Genomic DNA, 21,619 nt, shown 5'->3' with positions numbered 1-21,619 from the left:
GAAAAAAAATGTAAACCAGAGATTCTGTGTAAATGCTGAAAAGCTGACGCTGCACTGAAATACTGTAGAATTAATTAAAATGCTGAAATACAGTGAATCCTTAACTAATAAGCACATAGCTTAATTTACTGGTATGTAAAATCAACTGTCAACTGCATAAGTAGGACATCTGGGTCTGGTTGACATGCGTGTAAATCTTTGACAGACTAGTGTCCAAAGTTACCACAGGTGTCCGAGGTCGCAACACTTGAGACATTAAGTGATTAGAAGTACAAAATAAAAATTCATTATCACAGAGCTATAACAGTATATTTTATTCTACATTGATAATACGACACCACTACAACTAGGTTACCCATCTACAATTGACCCAACTTGGATCAAAAGTTGTTCCCCCAACCACTGTCCACACCGGCCATTTGGCACTGATGAGCCGCCATTAGTGCGAGCCCCCGCTGGCCGGCCTCGCGCCGGTGTTCGGGCGGACGGCTCCACCAGCCAGCGGTGCTACCTCCGACACTGCAGAGGAGGGCTTGCGCTTTAGGAAGACCAAGACGACCCAACCGACTCAACCACCCTTCGTTGGACACCGCTGCCGCAGTTTTGCTTTGTTTTTTATGAGGCAGAAAATGTAAATTTAGACTCTCAAATTTCGATGCGAATCCGCTTATTTCGAGCCTTGCACAATCAGCTGTAAAGGCAAAATGTGATGTCATCTCATTCATAACACATACCTTGTTGAACAGCAGGTGCAGCCCGGGGTGCAGGTGTAGACATGGGTACAGACGGAGGCGTGGGTGCAGATGCAGGTGCCGACGCAGGTACAGGCGGATGTGCCGCTGTGGCCTCTGGGGTTGGAGGTTTGGGCGTTTGAGCTGCAGGCGGCACCGAACAGGTGGGTTGGTTCATCAGCACCACCGAGTGGTTGTCACCTTTGGGAGGTGGGTGGAGCATCCTGAAACAAACAAACAAACAATCAACGAACTCATTAAGTCAGCAGCAGCACCTTTCAAAAGACATTCCTTCATCAAGGTTGTTTTCTCGCTCAAATTGAGGCCAAGGTTGTACAATTCTGATCATGCTGATTTCTACGTTTGGCATCTGTCAAATGAGCACATCTCATCAATAACATGAATCCTAACTTTTTGACTGCTTGTAATTATCTGCAACGATTAACCGGCACTCATCACCACCTTGCCTTGAGAAATATTTATTTCATGAGACACCACTGAAAAACTAAAAACACGAACAATTAAGAATGATTATTTTATTTTTTTTTGCAATATTAGACATGTTTCCGATACAGTGCCACTTCGAATACCACAGTTAAAAACCACACAATAGTGCAACGCCAGTCAGAGCTTTTAGAGCAAGAGAAATCAGGTGGCGGCTGCAGTCTCCATATTTTAGTATCCAGGAAAAACCATGCTTTGTTAGTCATGTGATTATGTACCTGTTGACCTTCATGCGGATCGCTCGGGGTCTTGGCAAGGCTTCGGGAGACTCCACAATCTCCTGGATGAGCTGGCGGCTGACTTTGTGGTTAGGTATAAAGACGTCCGCCTGGTAGCGAGTCACACTGCCCTCCAAACCAATGAGGTCAAACATAGAAAGGTCACAGCGCTGCAAATGAAAGAGGAGAGAGAAAAAAAATAAAAATTAAGTCTCAACACTGCTGTAAAAATGCTATTGACATGTTTTTTGTGCGCTTATTCCCAATCACGATATTGCAGCACACTTGTGGTGTAAGAGGTGTGCTGTGGGGAAAATATCCAATTTCACGTTTTTCCCCACCTTTCCTTTTCACAAAAAATATTTACTCCAAAACATTTTTTTTCATCTATGCCAGCGACGTATAGTGAAAGGCATAACAACTACTTTTCAAGCAGATGACAGAAGGTACAATTAACCTGTGTATCCCCACCTATTGCCACTCATATAACAGAATAGCTTTGAGATCAACTAAACATGCACAAATTTCACACTAAGTAAGCAAATTTTTGAGTAAATTGAGACGAGACCATAGGTCCCAGACCTGCCAAGAAGAGCACAAATCCGCGACAGAAAAAAGTTTAGATTTCTATTAAACCGAGCCATGACTAATCTAAATGAAGCTCCGCCCTTCACTTGAACATAGTTCCCTGGCACCAAGATGCCACAAGACTGCGCGCCAAAGCAATACCTTTATATTAGACTGGGATTTAGCCTGAACACAAAAACAGCAAAACAGGTGAGTTTTTCAGAAAATCAGGGATAGCCCCCCCCCAAAAAAAATCTGTGATTCGCGGTTTTTGTTTGGTGGTGTGCCATGAAATTGTTCATGTAAATTATGTGCCTAGGATAAATAAAGGCTGGGAAACACTAGTTTTGCCCACCTTCAGAGGAAGCACCTCCAGGGCGTCCAGCACCAGGGAAGCAGTACGGAAAACAATGGGCTTGGTGATGAAGGGGGACTGGATGGGTCGAGGGTCAAACAGGTTGGGGTGGTTGCACACTTTCCGGAGCTGCATTAGGATGTTAATGACGGACATGAAGTGCCCGCTGGCCAGGGTCTCCTTGGTCCTTAGAGCAAAGTGATGTTTGTCGGTGAGACTACACAGAGATGAACAGGTCTCAAAAAGTACTGTACTCACGAGGCCTGTGCCATGAAGTCGTCATAGAGGAAGCGCTGCCTCTTAGAGAGGCGACAGCGCACCACATGCTCGTACTTCTTTGGCATCTGCTTCTCCACGTCTGCCTTGATCCTCCTGAGCAGGAAGGGCCTGAGAACCTTGTGAAGCCTCTTGACCAGGCCCTCATTGTACTCCTGGCTGCCCTCGATCATGCCAGTCAGCGGGTTGGAGAACCACTCCTTGAATTCGCGGTGGGACTGGAAGACGTGTGGCATCAGGAAGTGCATCAGAGACCACAGTTCCATCAGGCTGTTCTGCAAAGGAGTTCCTGTCAGCAGCAGACGTCGGTGGCTGCAATCCAGAAGATAAGCCCAACCTTTAGACTGATTAATTCAATGTAATTGTTTATTTCAAACTCAGTTATTAAAAGCGGCACAGTTAAAATTAGGAAATACAGCGTAAAATACCTCCTAAAGAAATATACAACTTTTGACAGTGTCTTATCAATAGGATGTAAAATAACGTGATGAAAAGGCCAAAAAATGCTTATGCTTTTCAGTAAACTCTCTCCAAGGGATAAGACCTCATAAAATACAAACATCCTACAGGCACTACAAAAAAATTGTTGTATACTTCTCTAATTTTCCTCATATGTAGCTTGCTTAAAATATGACCGAAGATAAGAATACAGTTGTGTGCAAAAAGCCTTAAATAATTGAACCTTCATGGATTCAAAACAGCATCTAAATTGAATTTCTGCCAGTCAACAACAAGATATTTGTACTCAGTGACAACTTCACAAAATCATCAAGATAAATTACAGGTTTGGCATAGGCTTCATTACAAAGTACTGTAGTTTTCTTCCTCTTATACTGAATATCATACTCAAACCCAAATGATTCACTACCTTGCCACCAACTTTACATCCGATACACAATTTTAAAAGTTGGTCTCGCAATTGGTCAACATTGAGATTAATTAACAGTGGAGACAATATGCCTCCTTGTCTTACCCTAACTGGACACCATAAACAAGGATAATACAATTAAACACCACATGACACCAATGTGCATTTGGACACATAAATTCAGAAATCTCTAGTATTCGTGCAGAGTCTGACAGCTGTAATTACCTGTTGAAGTTCAGCAGACTCTGCCAGCGTTGCGACTTGAAGTTCTTGATGTTCTGTGCTTCGTCGAGGATCAGGTAGCGCCAAGACTTGCGCCGGAAAGCCTGGTGATCCTGCAGCACCAGCTTATATGATGTGATACAAACATGGAAAGCGTTGGGCTTGGTCCAACCCTGATGAGGAGAACAGAAGTGGTTAGCAGTAGCGGTGCCGTCTTGAATGGTGCCATAGTGCGACAGCCCTAGATATCACTCTCATAACATTACAACCTTTTCCCATAAGAAAATATTAATTTATCAAAAATTCTGACATTTTTTTCCCCACAGAAATTTCTGTGGGATTTCGGGGTACACATGGTAGTTATGTTAAATTGGCAACAGGATTATAAAAGGGGACCTTGGAAAAATGTCTCAACATAAACTTTACAAACCCCAGAATAAGAATATTGATGACATTCAGCCAACTGTGGCATTACCTGTCTCTTCAGCTTCCTCTCCTTTTGGCTGCCAAAGTAGGTGAGGATTTTAAAGCCGGGACACCAGCGCTTCAGCTCCATCTCCCAGTTTAACATCACACTGGTGGGGACGATGATAAGGTGTGGGCCCCAATTACCTGCACGCAACACATCAACCATGAGAAAACACTCAGAATGATTATATAAAAATAATAATAAAAAAAAAAAAAAATGTGTGTAAGGACAGGTCAGCACTACTTTTTTCACAAGCGAGGTGAGCTAGGAGTGCAATGGTCTGAATGGTCTTGCCCAAACCCATCTCGTCAGCTAGGATTCCGTTAAGCTTCTTCTCAAACATGGTGACCAACCAGTCCAGTCCGATGTGCTGGTACTCACGCAGCGTGCCATGAAGCAGGAAGGGGATGGGCGTCTTGACCTTGACGACACGAGAAGTGGAATTCATGATTATTTTTACATTTCTGCACTCACCAATGTACAGCAATTTTATTTTTATTGAAAAAGCTTGTGTGCATTTCAGCAACAGAGACTCTTTACGCGTTATATAAATTACAAATACAGTGTGTGTGTGTGTGTCAGAATCAGAATCATCTTTATTTGCCAAGTGTGTCCAAAAAACACAATGAATTTGTCTCCAGTAATTGGAGCCGCTCTAGTACGACAATAGACAGTCTTGACAGAGAACACTTTTGGGACATAAAGACATTTAGAAAAACAGTTACTGAGCAATAAAGGGTTGCTAGTTATCTGGTAATGCCAGTACATTTTTTTTTTTTTTAACAATTGTGTAAAAAGATACAGAGTCCTCAGGCACTTAGAGCAGTTTGAATGACTAATATTGGATTTTGCGTCATTCCCAGAAACATTTTTTTGTTGGAAAAGATGATGTGACAAGACATTTTTGATTGGCCGTGAGATCTGCAATGTTACGATGCCGTTCACCTGGGATTCAAATTTTGAAAACTCAGCTAAACTAGTGGCCGACAGTCGGCCAAAAACACGGGTGGGCTTTAACAAACCATGCCCTGTCCGAATCAGTCCTGGTTTGGTGAACACTGGACTGGAGATCAGGTACACAAATAAGCTACAGGTAAGATTTATTATTTTAATTGTTCGTGTACAATGAGCTTTGGCTGTGATTCCAAATGTCAAATCGTTATTGAATGGCTTTGCCCAGTGTGTGGGGTTCTATGACGCTATGCAATGGCGGCAGCGCAGAGGTTTAAGCCCAATCAAAGTGCCAGGTTAAATCATAAATCAATCATTTGTTTGAGATTGGCCAGTTCAGTCATGTCGCTCTGCGTACAGGTGCGAGTTATGCAAGGCACGGTGCGATAGAACCTGCTCATGATGTCTCCTGGTTTCTGTATTAATGAATAAAAGTGGGAGTGGTGCAGCAGAGTTGAGGAGCATAAGTTAACCTTGGTCGTGGCCAACGTGTAGCCTTTAGGCTGCAGGCTCTCAGCAGTGGCTGCTATGTGGCTGATCTCTTTCTTTGGTCGCGAGCCAGACGAAGATGGACTGTGGTCTCCCTCCTTGAGCAAGACCTCCATCCCTTCATCTGCACCGTCATCCTCCTCCTCACTTTCATCATTCTCACTGTTCTCCTCCTCTTCGCTTTCCCCTGGAGACTCTGACAAGACATACTCGGTTATCATCAACGAGTCACAATGCTGTCGGTTGATTCTTGCAAAGAACCTAGTCAATACCTGAGGAGGAAGTATTGCTTTCCACGTCACTCTCATCTTCATCACTGTCCTCCTCCTCATCGCCAGACGCCTCCCATTCCGAGCTTACCTTGGAGCCAGAGGCAGAGGGCTCCTCGGCATTAGAGGTGTACGCTCCTTTGTACTTCTCTATGAGCTCCTCCATGCTCATGTCTCCTTCAGGGAAAGAAGAGAGGGTGTCAGCCATGTAAAAGCAGACACTGAATGGCTATTTTAATGCTTATCGAACTGGGGTCCACGGACCCCCAGGTTTCCACGAGCCGTAGCTTTGATTTGTCTTATTTAGCACAATTTAAAAACAGTGCAAGGACAGAATAAAGGCAAGAGCGCTTGCACAGTATTCCACTTCCCTTCTTGGGTGTTCACAAAATAATTCACAATAAATTAAGATGTATCATTTTAAAAAGTCAACACCTTGCTGCTTTCTTCACAAATGGGTAACCATTTAATTCCTACGGCATTTAGCAACACACATGGTAGTTGTTTAATTGGTGCAAGGATTAAGAGGGGTTCCTTGGAAGAATGTGTCCCTTGTAAGGGGTTTCTGCACCCAAATAATTTTAGAAGCCTTGGTCTGATTAAATACAAACACAGAAGGAGCAGAGGCAAGTAGAAAGAAAAGTAAACGCACCCTCTTTGGCCAAGTCATCCAGTTCTTCTGCATGATCCACATCTCCCTCCACCTTTTCCTGGGCAGCGATAGTGTCCTCTTCATCTTCAGCTGGAAACCACACAAACAAGGACAATCAACACTAAAACCAATGGATCATTAAAAGCTGATGATGGCACATTACCAGTACAGAAATGCGAAATATTGCCATGTAAAACCTATTTTCACTACATGTCGGGCTTTATGTAGCACTTTTTGTTTTTGACTTGACAAACTTTCCACAATGGAGGAAAAATAAAGGATGAGGTCAACATTGAAAGTAATCTCACCATCCTCTTCATTGGCAGCAAACTCTCCATCTTCCTCTTGCTCTGCTGATGAGGACGATTCATGGGAGCATTCTTCATCAGAGACGGAGTCCTGCACAACCCCATCGTTCAGTTATTAAGGAGCAACTAAAGCACTCAATGGGTGATTAATTCATCTTCAGCAGGGGTGGGCAAGGTAGAGCCCACAGGCCAAATACAGCTTAAATTCTGTAGTATTTATGGCATTAACTTAGCCTTTTTTCCACTAAAATTGGTGAATTAAAAAGGTATTTATTCATTATTGCATTTATCTCAATGAATACGTTTGATTTATTGCAACTACAATACAAATATTAAAATAAACCTTTACACAGTTAACATTTATTTTGCTAAATATTTGATTATTCACAACCAGTTCAGGGTGCACCACGCCTCCTGCTCGATGATAGCTGGGATAGGCTCCAGCACGCCCGCGACCCTAGTGAGGAGAAGCGTCTCAGAAAATGGATGGATGGATGGATGGATTTGATTATTCAGAGTTTAATTATAAATGAAACAATTAAATTGGAACTAAAATGTATTTTTTATTTTAATATATTTATCTCATTAAATTAGTGAATTGATTGAACAAAAAGTAAAAGTAAATTAAAAATGGCAAAATAAATAATTATACACATCGCTGCCGTCGGGCGGAATCCTCGTATTTCAAAATCATCAAGAAAAACATGTTTGTTAAACCATTAACATTGCATCATCAAAGACAGCGAGCCATTCTCAACACTTGAGCTTTGTCAATAATTTGAACAAAAAAATAACAACATGCCCATAGAGACTGACCATTATATAATTGTGAAATTTTTTTTAATTTGGACATAGGAGGTTTCAGCCTAACGTCAGCAAATACTGTATGTTTAATACTTATTTATTTTGGAAAACAACTGTTGATTATATATAAATAACATTTATTTAACTATTTTACATCCATATTTTTTTCTTTTTTCATTTCATCTGCTAATGACCTGCCCATCTGTCAATTTTTTTTAAATGGCCCTTGAGCACAAAGGTTTGCCCATTCCTGCTCTAAGACACAACCATCGTAGAGATCTTAAACTTGCTTTTATTTCATTTTTGGTATGTCAGAGACAGATTTTTTTGGAACACTAGAACATGAAAAATGGTGGGTGTTGATGTGTGTTGTATACCTGTGTCCGTTGCAGCGTACTGAGCAGTTGGTCTAGGGGCAGCGCGCTCTCTTCCTTCAAAAGTTCGATCTCCCTGCGGTGGCTGTCGGCGTCGTTGCCATCCTGCTGCTCCTCCACCTCGATGGTCTCCTCGTCGTCCTCCTCCTCACATGGAGGCTCAAAGTCTTGGTCTGCATGAGGGACACACACCTTTTATTTAGCCACTCTCGTGTTCCCGAGCTATATCAAGGTTAATCATTCGTGCCCTCCACCATATAGCGGACTTATAAGCAATCACTTTTAATGGGTTTAGAGTATACAGGCAAGTCCGAATCTAGAGTTGTATGGCTTAGTGTAGTAACGCATTGTGTCACAACATGCTAGGCAGCAATGAGGTCTACTGGAGGAGATGGCACACAATTAAGGCTAAGAACAAGAGGCAGACAAGGTCCCCAACTAAATTCGAGTAACAGTTGTTTTTGTTTCCACTACTGTATATGCTGCACTATTTGCATACACTGGCCACTCATGCCAGAGTAGCATCTGCTCCATTTGCACACTGATTGAGGAGTATCTGTAACATTTGCACAACCAACATCGTCCCAGATGATCACACTACTCGTCACTTTAAACCGCATACACTCCTTGAAGTCTCAGCGCCCTTTACACAATGGTCATTGCACCGGACTATTGCAATATTAGTCATTCGAACTGCTCTAAGTGCTAGAGGACTCTGCATCTTTTTGCACAATTGTTTTTTTTCTCAATGTCTTTATGTCTCCAAAGTGTTCTGTAAATTGACTGTCTGTTGTACTAGAGCGGCTCCAACTACCGGAGACAAATTCCTTGTGTGTTTTGGACATACTTGGCAAATAAAGATGATTCTGGTTCTGTATGCACGTGACAATGTATTTAAAGCATGTGGGAGAAGTAAAACTATTTTTTAAACTTTTTTTATATGGGCTCTCTATATCACAGATTTTCACCTGTTGCGGATTGGAGTGGGCCATATGCCCCATGATAAGTGGGGATTCACTGTATTCAGAAATTCTTTTGAGACCACTTTGGATGGACCGGGTTAGTCATTGAAAGTCAGTCTGAGCTCAGGTCATCATCATCAATCCAGTGTGAGTCACGTGAAGCTGCACCGGTTGAACAAAAATGACGAGTGAGTAATAGCGCAGGAGCAGAGGCACAGTCAAACAGGTTGGATGGGTTTTGAGTTGAGGTCAATATGAGCTGAGAACTGGTCCTGGGCCTGTTCTGCCACTTTTGTCAGCTAAAGATGCATGACAAGAACTCAGATCATGACCATGTGCTAAAAGGTACAGTACACTAAACAGCCATTGCTTCCATTACCCAAAGTGTCAGTGATGTGTAACTATGGCAACGTCCCTGTGGGCGATTTAGCTTCGCAGAGAACAGAGACACTTGGCTTTACGCAAGGCTGAGAGATATGTCCGTATAATAAAATCAAAGATTTGGGGGCGGGGGACACACACACACTTCAATAAATTTCTTCTCTGCTTATTGAAAAAGCAATTACATTAACTCCCACAGAAATACAGAAATGAGTATTGTTTCTTTACAGATAGTACGATAAGAAGAGTTTCCTATTGGGGGGACATGTCCCTTTTGTCAAAATATGTCTGGAAACAGACTTTACACTGACCGGATCGGCCTTAGCATTTTATGTTAATTGGCTGATCGGCTTTAATGTCATAATTCGCCGATCCGCAAATTTGGAACACTAAAACATGAAAATGTGTCTTTTGAGGTCATACTGTAAATATCTGAAGGGCAATAAAGTTTTAAAATAAATAAATAAAAAATAAACGGCGGCAGTGTGAGACAGACAACACATCTAAGACAGACAAGACTTAATGCCCGTATCAGACTACAAGACAAATTTTCTCTTTCACGATTGCAACATGTCAAACTACTGCCATAAACTCCTGTATTCCGATACCACCACATCCCGTTTTTAACGACCATTGGGCTTGCTCTTGTCAACTCAAACTCGACCGGATACACTCGTTACCATGGTGAGTACAACAAGAGTGGATCGCGCCGACTGTATTGGAAGAACAAAAGGGGGAAAAACGTGTGCTGGTGGTCACCGGTGCTCAGGACAGGAGAGGACGTTCGTTTAAGGCTTGCTTAAGGTATGTTCACGTACGTTTAATACGATACGGCGTTATGTAGCCTAGCAAGGTAGTGCGGTTGAGGTTTGACCCGACTGATTAGAATACATGACCTGACTAGAGCAGTGATTTCCAACCTTTATGGAGCCAAGGCACATATTTTACAATTGAAAAATCTCACGGTGCACCAACAAACAAAAATGTCACAAAAAGTGGATACATTAATTACTGTATGTACTTCCTAATAGAAGACCATTAATTTGTTCTGTCTGTCACTGTGCCTCACTGGCATAAATAGATGAACAAAGATACATTATTTATTGTATATATATATATATATTTTTTTTTTGAGCAATTAAGCAAAGTATATGCAGTAAATTAACAGGTCATTTAAATAAACACATTGTTCCATCTTGTGAACGCATCGGTGATTGGTTTTTTAAACTCGCTGATCGGCCCCAAAAATCCTAATCGTGTAAAGCCAAGTAAACATGTTAACGGTCAAACTGCATGGCTAAGGTTGTCCATATTTCAGAAAGTAATATCTTTTCTCATGTAGTGTTGTACAGGAGACAAGGAGACCTTGACAAAATATTTGCGGCCTGAAAGCACATACCTCAGGTCAAAATATTTGCACATGTGGCTAAATCACTGCTTTTGCAACATAACTGGGCACCATTAAACTGGCAACGGTCAGTGCCATTACCTTGTACCTGGCTCTCCTTTCTTGTCTCTATGTTTGAAAAATAGTCGCTAGAGGGGTCGGAAAAGTCAAGTTGACAACACTGACAGATTTTGTAAACTAGCTCCTCTCTATTAGCAGCCATGTTGTTAGTGCATAATTATTATTATTTATTTTTTTCTTCACAAAAAATCTTGTTCTGAGCAGAAAACTAAAATTAATTGATAAAAATCAGAATTGATAAAAATCCATTTATCGCCCAGCCCTGTTTTTATGTGACAAACTGCTCTAACCGTCTTCATCGGTGGCAGAGGTCGCAGACATCTTGGAAGGCGACGGGACCGGTTCAGGCCGGCTGGCAGGCGCCAACGATTTACTAAGGAGGTCTGAGTATTTCTCCGTCTGTCCGACAATGAAGTCCAGCTGGAGGTCCAAAGCCTTCTTCCTCTTTTCTTCAAGCCGAGACTGCTGCTTATACTGCACCACCTTCATGGGACAAACAAGATACAAGCATTCTTAACCGTTTTGCCATTCACTGGCCTTTTTGTTCATTTTTTTCCCCCTCGATCTATTTTGGTCTGTTAAAGCTTGTGGCATTAAATTTCACATGAATTTATTTATTTATTTACTTTGTTTAATCTAATATCTGTTACTCTTACATTTCTTCTATACACTGTTGACAAAAAATGGACACGCATGAAACAGGTGCCAAATCATCATACAACATTTTTTCCTGGTTCCACCAGGCAGTTCAGTCCGGATGAGAGCTGGCAAGGGTACAGATCCAAACCAAACTGACCACCTTTGTGGAAGAAAAAAAAATAATAATAATTTTGAATGACATTTCATACCTTCTCCACACTGCTCCAAAAAGCTCGGACTTCCTTGGCGATGGAGGACGCGACTCTCCTGATTTTTGCGTGCTCGTCTCTCTTGGCCTTTTCCTCTTTTTGCCTCACTTCCTCATGGTGTCGCATCACCATTCGGACCACCTTCCTGGCCACGCCCCTCTTCCACCGCCTCTCCTGGGCAAAGTCTGCAGACAGCCATTGCATCTCCTCGCACAGGTAGTCCCAGTGCACTTTGGGCCGAGGCGGCTCAGTCAGGCGGTTGAGGCGTTTGGTGGACCAGAAGCCCTCTCGCTTTAGCGACAGGCTTCGGTGCTCTATGTCGGCCTCCTGTGGGATAACCAGAAACATTCAGCCACAAGAAGAGTGACAGCAACAGCGCAATACAGTAGTACCCTGACTTACAGATGTTATTTTCTTGCTTGTAACTCAAATTTTAGTTCACACAAAGCAGGAAAAAGAACAACCAAGCGATGGCTTGAACTTTAACAAAAATGGAAGTTGGGGCACTTCTAAGTCAAGGTATTGCTGTATTCAAAAGCCAAAACATTAGGTCCATCTACATTATCATGAATATCTACCTTAATATCACAATGTTTATTATTGTGGTTGTAGATGTGAACTGCATCACACCGAGTAAAATTTGAACTCTTGTAGTTATTCTCAACTTAAGTATATATGTGCAACTCCATGACTTTGCTATACTGTTCATTTATACCGCATACTGCATGTATATGGTGTAAATCAGCCCACTACATTACTGTACACGTGTATATTCTGTATATCAATATTTTGGTACGGTTTGCACAGTACCTTGTATATGCTGTACAGTTATACTGTATCACCATCAAACTATATTACTCATGATAACTGTCAGAGCCACATCTAAAAATACACACACGTTGACAACGTGTATATACCATGCACCTCTACATTTTGTTGACTTTTGACATGCATAATGACAACTTTGAATCTAATCAAATTATCAAGTTAGAAACAGCTCCCAGTATGAGGAGAGACGGATAGATGGACAGATACGTAAATGGACAGCTCGATGGATAGATGTATTCATTATTCATCCGAGCAGCAATATTCACAAAAACACTCATTTTAATACTATAGTACAAAACAAATTATTTAATTTATAGTTCTCCGACAGAGTCAAGCAAACTGAAAATTATCTTTTACAGTATTAGATTACACTTTGTACCTAGAGTGCCAAATGAGTGTATGGTAAATTGGCCTGGTCCACTCACGTGTTTGGCCAACTCAGCCATGTCAGAGCGCCGCTCGCCACGCTGCCGCTGCGGAGTGGACTGATCGACCGGAGAAGACGAAGTGTAGCCCCCGAACAAGGTGGGAGACACAAACTTGCCGTGAGGCCCTCGCAGAGGTGACGACTTGTCGCGGCGGGAGCCGGCCCAGTCACCGCCAGGTGATGGTTCGAGGAAGGAGGAAGAGGAGGTGGAGGGTGATACCCCGTCTGCTAGCCACTGCCAAGACAAAGATGACGGGTGAAGACGGTGGGTGGAAGAATGGCACAAGTTCAAGCAACATTTCTTCTTATTGCTCATGTGTTGATTAAAAAGTTATTATGGATTTGCCAAACAATGTTGTATTGTACTTTCACTTTCGTGAAAGAAACAAAAATGAAAAAAAAAAAAAAAACATACAGGTAGAGGACAGCAAACGATGCATGTGTCAACGGAATGAAATGCTCTACAGACCACGGGTTCTCAAACTTTTTGGGCCCAGGTGATACATTTTTCCAAGGGACCCTTCATGATCCTAACGCCAATTAAACATAACTACCATGTGCATCCCTGTGCTATTGGAATTAAAGTTGTCCTTTTGACAAATAATTTGTTTTGTTTTTTTAATTCATATTTTTAGAGGGGGGAAAATTATGTTAGGAGCATAAAGGAATTTCTTCAAAAATAAAAAGTTGTAATCTTAGCAAGAACAATGACAAATGTGGTCGAGAAAAAGTCAATCTTACAGGAATAAAGTCGTATTTTTCTAAAATAAAGTTGCAATATTATGATATTGAATCCAAAGTTTAACAAGGGAATAAAGTCATGTTAACAAGCACATTTTTAAAATTATTCTTGTAAAATTACACCTTTTCTTGAGGAACAGATGCCTTTATTCTTTGGAAAAAATAAGACTATTCTGGAAGAAATATACATTTTGTTCTTGAAAATAGGACTTAATTCCTGTAATAACGTTAACCCCCACACCCCCAAAAAAAGTCAATAATAGAGCTTTTAATTGGCCCAAAACTATGGTAGGACGTTGTAACTGGTGTATTTAGGTTTATTTTATTGGTGCGGCAGTCCCCACATGTAGTAGGTATATACTTTTTTTTTTAAACGACAATTTTTTAAAGAGTTACGGCCCACGGACATCCACAGGCCCGGGGACCGCAATTTCAAAATCGCTGTTCTAAAGTTACTGTTATGAGGTAGAAGGCCTCACTCAGGAAAGTTGATGAATACGCCAAAGTTCTGACTGGTCGCTTTTCCCTTTCGAAACAGTTTGTCTCCCTTACTCTCTCCAAACTGGTGAAAACACACGATTTAGCATGAAACATCTATTTATTATAATAATAACAACACAATTTTGTATAGGGTTTTTCAAGGGACTCAAGGACGCTTAAGAACTATAACGACTGTATCTTGTAACGGGTTTAATATTGCACTTCTCTGTGGTCTTGTTGTGCTTCCACCAAGGTCCATTAATCAGTAACATTTAATTTTGATACTGGGCAGCACAGTGTAAAAGTGCTCAGCACATTTGACTCGCAGTTCACTAGGTTCGGGATTCAAATCTGGGCTCCGGCTTTTCTATGTTGAGTTTGCATGCTCTACTTCTGCTTGCGTGGGTTTTCTGCGGGTATTATGGCTTCTTCCCATATCCCAAAAACATACATGTTGGGGACACTGAATACTAAATTGTCCATGGCTGTGAATGTGAGTGTGAATGCTTGTTCGTCTTAATGTGCCCTGACATTGACTGGAATTGTTTGGGAAAATAAAATAAAAATCACACAGCAGAAGACAGTGGCCCTCAACAGTAGAAGTAACAACAGGTGTGAAAAAAACATAATGATACAAGCAGATAGTTAAAGGCTGTGTTCCGAATAATTCACTCATTCCCTACTCCTTAATGACTATATAGGGATTCATATATCGTAGATCATATACAGTGGGTATGGAAAGTTTTCAATTTTTCACTCTTTGTTATATTGCAGCCATTTCTTAAAATAAGTAAGTTGATTTTTTTTTCCTCGTTAATGTAAACACAGCACCCCATATTGACAGAAAAGAAACCTAATTGTTGAAATTTTTTGCTGATTTATTAAAAAAGAAAAACTGAAATATCACACAGCCATAAGTATTCAGACCCTTTGCTGTGACACTCATATTTAAGTCGGGTGCTGTCCATTTCTTCTGATCATCCTTGAGATGGTTCTACAGCTTCATTGGAGTCCAGCTGTGTTTGATTATACTGATTGGACTTGACTAGGAAAGCCACACCCCTGTCTATATAAGACCTTACAGCTCACAGTGCATGTCAGAGCAAATGAGAATCATGAGGTCAAAGGAACTGCCTGAAGAGCTTGGAGACAGAATTGTGGCAAGGCACAGAGCTGGCCATGGTTACAAAAAAATATTCTGCTTCACTTAAGGTTCCTAAGAGCATAGTGGCTTCGATAATCCTGAAATGGAAGACGTTTGGGACGATCAGAACCCTTCCTAGAGCTGTCCGTCCGGCCAAACTGAGCAATTGGGGGAGAAGAGCCTTGGTGAGAGAGGTAAAGAAAAACCCTAAGATCACTGTGGCTGAGTTCCAGAGATGCTGTCGGGAGATGGGAGAAAGTTCTAGAAAGTCAACCATCACTGCAGCCCTCCACCAGTCGGGGCTTTATGGCCCAACAGAAGCCTCTCCTCAGTGCAAGGCACATGAAAGCCCGCATGGAGTTTGTTAAAAAACACCTGAAGGACTCCAAGATGGTGAGCAATAAGATTCTCTGGTCTGATGAGCCCAAGATACAAAGGGTGCTGTGTGTACATTAATGAGGGGAAAAATAACAAATGATTTTAGCAAATGGCTACAATATAAAAAAAGAGTGACAATTTCAAGGGGTCTGAATACTTTCCGTAGCCACTGTATATACTGTAGTTCACTCATCTGTTAAAGTAGTTTTGGAACACTGCTTATGCATAATTACAACATACCCCATCAACTTCAGCTAGTGGATCCTCTGTAATAAATTGAACAAATAATATACATTATAAATAACATTGTTTTAAGATAAGTGTATTTTACAACATTTAAACAAACAAAACACTTGGTCCATCTGTGTTAAATGTTGCTGTACTTATTGTAAATTAAAACAATTTGTGCCACAGCTCATGAATTTGTATGATGCCTAAAAACAGACAGCCCCTTTCTTGCATCAGCGCAATGCATCATGGGATAAATTACTTGTTTCAGTTACCATTGGTTGTTCACTACATTAAGATGCATAGTGGGGTACATTGAGGACACTAAAGAGAGTATAGGGCATGATGCCAGCAGTCAAGCAGCTCGATAAAAATGCATTTACCTTGTGCGATGAGCTTGGAGTGGTCAATTCCTCGTCTGGTCTCTCCGCGTCTTCGTCACTGTCGTCTTCTTCACTGCTGACTTGTCCCGAAGCGGCGTCCATGGCCTCGGCGTCCCCCGCGTGTTCATCGTCGTCCTCATCCTCATCCTCAAAGGGGGAGTCATGCTGTGTCGCCAGGTCCTTGGCACTGGAGGACGGTGGCGTGACGGCACTTTCCTCATCAAAGGCGGGAGGCGTCGGGCTTGAAGGTCTAATGACGTTTAAGGCCTCTGATTGGCTACAACGCGAAGCTGTTGCAATCTGCCTGGTGGTTGGCTTTGCCTGGTTTGTGCAACCACTTTTGGCTGCAGGTGAAGAACCGACAGCAAGGCACTCGCCAGACGATGGAGTGCACCGATTGTCGTCTGGTTTCGAGTGCACACTCTGCTTGAGGAGTGAGGTTGCCTGTTTTAGGAGAGATACTGGACCTGGTTGGATGATCAGCAGTTTTGGATTAATACCTCCTGCAGGGTGAGCAATAAAAGCCTCCGGTTGGGCTCCTGTGGACACAGTGGCATGCTGGGATAGATCTTCAGAGGGAGGATCTTTGGTTCCTGCAGGAGAAGAAACACGGGCCTCTTGCGTGGCGACAGAAGCTTTCACTTGCTGACTTTTAACAGCATCTACCGGTGGTACAAGCGAGGAGAGAGTAGTGTGTCCATCCGCCTTCCCGTCTGTCCTCGCTCACCTGCGGACAAGGCGTCGAGACTTGTGTCAGAGTCTGGTCCATGTGGAACGAGTCCACTTCCAGCAAACACACCTGATTGGAGCTGGTGTCTAGTAGAAGGTGCTGCCCCACTGCAGCTACAGAGAGACTGTGGACACTGCTGTTGGAACAAACCCGTTCTTGGACTGCATCGTCTTCCTGCTGGGATATGATGACCGTGTCACGGTCATTAATAGTGGGGATAGAAGGTTCTAAGTTGGATTCGAGGTCCTCTGAGGAGTCCAACAAAGCATTGAACAAGTTGACCTCGTATCCCGGAGAGTGAGGTATCTGCACGCTGGTGCTGACGCACACAGTCTCCTCGGCTACCTCCTCCACCAAACCACAGAACTGGTACACTTCCACGTTTTGCGTGTCCAAGTCCATGTTGGCCTCCGCCGGCGTGTGCTCGGTGACAATGGCGGCCTCGCACACGCTTCCGTCGGCGCGCTGTAGGAGGTAACTCTGCTTCAAGTGCACGTTGGACCAGCCGCCCCCCAGGTGCGCCGCCTCGCTGACAACCACGATCTCCTGCGAGTCAGCGGAATGCACCAGTTCAGTAATCATGGGCGTCTCCGTTAAGGGTTGTGATGGTTCTGCCTCAGCTTGCAAGGACACAAGCAGGCCCGAGTCAGGTACCGAGCAGAGAGCGGAGGACTTAGGGGAACTGTCGCTCGGTTCCTCAATTACACAGCCCGATTGGGCGTGTCCTGTGTTGTTGAACAACACCGGCGTCTGTGGAGAACCTGATCCAGGTCCTCCTGCATTTGGAGTCTCAAGTGTTTCAACTGAGAGAAGAGCAGTTTTGTTTGACACGTCCGCCATCTCATTAACATGCACAACATCCTGCTGGACCTCTTTGAGAACTCGTGGCAGGTTAACTTGTCCACTGCAGTTCGATGGAGCAGACACAAGCGGTGTCGAGTCTTGGCGAGCGCCTGCTTGATTTGAATGCTCCGTAGCTCTGTGCTCTCTAGCGTTTGAGAAGGATGAGGCCGTGAAGCCGAGCTGAGCCTGTGGTGCAACAGTTCCACTAGTGTGTTTTCTGTCAAATTCCAAGTGTCTTTCAATATCCGAGTTGTGTTGTAAGCCAACCGCGATCCCAGCACCTTCTTGAGGAAACTGATTATGATGCGTCTCACAATTGGAAAGGTTCGTCTCTTTAGTAACAGTATGTAAGCCACGTTGCAACCCTCGAAACTCGCTAGCGTTTTGTGGATGTGAGGCGAGGGGGGCACAAGGTCTGAAGTCCTCAGCAAGGGACAAGTTGACGCCATCGACTTGGGCGACACGCTCGCTCCGTGAGACGCGGACGCTTGCATCGCCGCTAATTGGGAGCGGAGGAGTTGTCTCCATGACCAGGAATGCAGAGTGGACGCTTTCTGGCAAGGGAGGGAGCGGGCGGGTGGCAGCAGCGGCCGGCTGCGGGACATGCCGATGTGACTCCCCAGACACATTGTGTGCGGCCTGGGGCTTGCCACCCAGCACATCCACAGCCGGAGAGGCTCGCTGCCGCACTGCCGCCTCCCCTTCCTCGCTGCTGCTGTGGCCACACGTTGCACCTGGAGATTAAAAAACAAAGTGGCCACTCAGCGAGGGAAACAATACACGACACATAATAACGATATGAACGACAGAAGTTTGTATTTTACAGCAGACCGTTTTTATATTGCAGTACGATAAACAGTATATAGGTATATTAGAACTTTGAGCACAAAATTTCCTCTGCGGAACATTTTTTACTTATCTGGAACAGCGGAACATATATAAACAATAAAAATACAATACAATAAAATACAGCGAAACCCGAACACTTGGCCTCTCTGACTGCTGCAGCCCTAAACCCGAAATACTTTCAAATGACCGATGTCCTCTTTTCATGGGGTTTAAATCCCCTAACTCTGCTCTGGTTTCCACTGAACCATTTCAAAGCACATTAAAAGCACAAGGAGCAGGTCAATACTGATTGGTTAGCAATAAGGTGAGCTGTCCACAAGTAGTATGTCGCTTCTGATTGGTGAGCTTGGATGGATGTAGGAAGACATGCATGTGTAAAATAGTGGACAACATATCCTGAGACCCTGCAAAAACATAGCCTTGGGGATCACACACTTGTGCTGACTGAAATCAGGATTCTGATCAGAAAACAACTAATTTAGCCCTAGTTGTACCCCTCTCACATGTCCTGAACACATTTAAGCTTACTAAAGCACACTTTTTAAAGTATTCCTTAGCACCTGTTCTCACTCGGTTGTTCACACAGTTGTCCAAATAAGAGGCAAAGCGTGCTGGCTTCGAACTGTTTGTCACTCCCAGTTGAAGTTTACTCTAAAACTGACACATGAAACAAAAGCATATTAAACATTGTATACCAAATGTTCAACCAAACTATATAATCTCATCTAACGAAAGTCTGCTAATGCTAACTTTTAATACGCAACTCCACAGACGCTGTAACGGAAATAAGGCTGGATGTTACAGTAATGATAAACGTTCAAACAACTGCTACTTTAACACATACGGAGCATATAACAATATTCACTGGAATATATTCTCTCCTCTGTGGGAACAACAACTACTCCTGAAGTTTAGTTGGGGAAATTCTCTGTGCTCTTCTCCTTGGTGTTAAAATACACCTAAGTATGTACATGTTGAGGCACAACGTGTACTAAACGGAAAGTGTGCAACACTAAATTTGGACTTGCCTGTATACTGTAAAGTCCCCCAAATAAACGATCGCTTGAAAAACTGTGATATGGTGAGGACGCGCACGGCAAACTGCAGTGTAGCGGGGAATACCGTACATCCAATCACATTTGCATACAACAACATTTGACAGCAAGCAGCTTCTCACCTGTCTGTGGAGTGAGACACAGGTCCTCAGTGCTTTCTACTTCCAGGATGCTGAAATTAGGGTCCCCTCCGCATGTTCTTGGGAAGCAAAGAAAGAGACACAGAACTTTATTCATGCAAGGTACTAGCTCCGAGCCTATTGTTCACCTGCATGAACATGATGTGAGAAGTTATTGAGAGAACAGCTTGGTAAAGCGTCATCTCATCTCAAATTTCACAAGGTGCGAGGTGAGTGACTAGCAGGCTAGTTCGCTGCTGCTCCAGTATACTGAGGTTGTGTGTATGGAGTGTGCATCCTGCAGCAGCAGTTTATTTTAAATAAATAAATAAATAAATAAAGAGTGAACTTGTGTTTGCTGCATTCACCCACAGGAAGACGTCTGCAGCACGCGCTCTCACGCCACAAACCGGCGAGCGAGAGTGTTGGCCTCCACACATTCATTTGAGTTCCTCTTAAAAAGGACCATCGACCACTTGTCGAATCTTAATTACAAAGACATCTCCACTGGAATCTGCATTTAGCAAATTCCCATCAAGACTCGGAGATTACACGAGCACTGGTGGCTTGTATGAAACGCAGGCACGGAGCAACAGTGGTTTCATATAGGAAAGAAAACACAGTCAAAGAAAATCCCCTCTCTCCGTCATAACAGATGGCTTAAATTTGGTGTTTTCGCAATGCCGGTTTGACTAACGCGGCTAGCTGAAGAGCTAGCGAGCCTCGTACAACAACAGTGCTAGGGTGGCACTAGGCAGCTAACTAGCAAGCTACCATGAGTTAGTCGGCTGCGTTCATGGGACGCGCAGGCGCCGCAATCCCACCGCGGTTATGTAATGCTTTCATTTATTGCTTTCAAACGTGACAAGTTGCTTTGAAAAGGGCCACGGCAGCCGAAAAAGTGCCAATAAAAGCCGCTTGTGCATGTACTACAGATGGGGGACAATCACTCGTGACGTCAGTACACGGGGGGTCAAATATGTTTTAGCGAAAATTAAACCCACTCATTTTTTCGTTTAATCACACGTCACCTACTTGTCCTAACAGCATACACGAAAATAAAAATTATGTTATAAAATTTCATATACATTTTGCAATTTTGTACGGGGCAATTAGGGGGGGTTCGCTCTGTCCGACTGTTGGCTCTTTAGCAGCGACCACAAATCCATAACACTTCAAATCTCGTTTATTCAGATATTCACCATTCTATTAGGGATCCGATTCAAACCAAGACATAGCAATTTAGTGTCCGGTCGTAGTTGCTTTTAAATTCAAACAACAATTCACGGGTGCGACGTCAAGCAGTGTGCTAGTGTTGTGTCGTCAGTCAAGAGTTCCCCTCGAGCCTCTCATGACTTCCTCCTGGCCCCCTCCCTTTCAAAAGCAGCCATCTTAAGTTCCCACCTACCTGAATTTTCCGACCAGTTTTCTTTTACTAAATTCTCGCTGAAGGAGTCGTCATCCGTGTAAAATCGCCCTCAATCCGTGATGCCGGCGGTGCAAACTGCCTCCCGGTACCCAACGAGGTAGCACTCGGCCTCGATGAAGAAGTTAAAATACGGACCGGGAGAGAGTGTCTTTCCGCGCAGAATGTAGCGGTCGCGGGGAGGAGACTTAGCGCAGCGAAATGGTGGAACCGAGCGGCTCCTCGCAAAATACACAACACACGCAACTCTCGCGATAGCTGCAGCGGCGCGG

General features: G+C 43.3%; 2 protein-coding genes across 5 annotated transcripts in view; both read right to left on the bottom strand.

Moving 5' to 3' along the window:
- srcap (Snf2-related CREBBP activator protein) overlaps positions 1-16,427 on the bottom strand; it is a 33,529-nt gene extending 17,102 nt beyond the window's left edge. For both annotated transcript variants that reach the window (XM_061705653.1, XM_061705654.1), the window contains exons 1-16: positions 16,326-16,427; positions 12,970-13,206; positions 11,717-12,043; positions 11,159-11,351; positions 8,061-8,230; positions 6,880-6,970; positions 6,572-6,661; positions 5,923-6,096; positions 5,635-5,846; positions 4,454-4,631; positions 4,217-4,353; positions 3,745-3,914; positions 2,634-2,963; positions 2,376-2,562; positions 1,454-1,623; positions 735-955 (exon numbers count right to left, since the gene is read on the bottom strand). In XM_061705653.1, coding sequence (XP_061561637.1) covers positions 735-955; positions 1,454-1,623; positions 2,376-2,562; positions 2,634-2,963; positions 3,745-3,914; positions 4,217-4,353; positions 4,454-4,631; positions 5,635-5,846; positions 5,923-6,096; positions 6,572-6,661; positions 6,880-6,970; positions 8,061-8,230; positions 11,159-11,351; positions 11,717-12,043; positions 12,970-13,206; positions 16,326-16,427 — 2,989 coding nt within the window. The remainder of the gene's footprint in view (positions 1-734; positions 956-1,453; positions 1,624-2,375; positions 2,563-2,633; positions 2,964-3,744; positions 3,915-4,216; positions 4,354-4,453; positions 4,632-5,634; positions 5,847-5,922; positions 6,097-6,571; positions 6,662-6,879; positions 6,971-8,060; positions 8,231-11,158; positions 11,352-11,716; positions 12,044-12,969; positions 13,207-16,325) is intronic.
- Positions 16,428-16,977: 550 nt separating this feature from the next.
- Positions 16,978-21,535, bottom strand: LOC133417682 (uncharacterized). 3 transcript variants are annotated; one of them, XM_061705656.1, is made up of 4 exons: positions 21,330-21,535; positions 19,925-20,001; positions 19,308-19,404; positions 16,978-18,632 (listed from the first exon to the last, which is right to left on the bottom strand). In XM_061705656.1, the coding sequence occupies exon 4, from the start codon at positions 18,424-18,426 to the stop codon at positions 16,978-16,980; it is 1,449 nt and encodes a 482-aa protein (XP_061561640.1). In that variant the 5' UTR covers positions 18,427-18,632; positions 19,308-19,404; positions 19,925-20,001; positions 21,330-21,535. The 3 variants fall into 3 exon arrangements, with proteins under 3 accessions (XP_061561640.1, XP_061561642.1, XP_061561639.1); XM_061705658.1 differs by lacking the exon at positions 19,308-19,404 and having other exon boundaries at positions 16,978-17,052; positions 17,125-18,632; XM_061705655.1 differs by lacking the exon at positions 19,308-19,404.
- Between the last annotated feature and the right edge of the window lie 84 nt (positions 21,536-21,619).

Source organism: Phycodurus eques, chromosome 19 (assembly GCF_024500275.1).
Source record: "Phycodurus eques isolate BA_2022a chromosome 19, UOR_Pequ_1.1, whole genome shotgun sequence".
NCBI classification, from domain to species: Eukaryota; Metazoa; Chordata; class Actinopteri; order Syngnathiformes; family Syngnathidae; genus Phycodurus; species Phycodurus eques.
The sequence above is the reverse complement of the archived record's forward strand: the minus strand, read 5'-3'. Positions and strand labels throughout refer to the sequence as shown.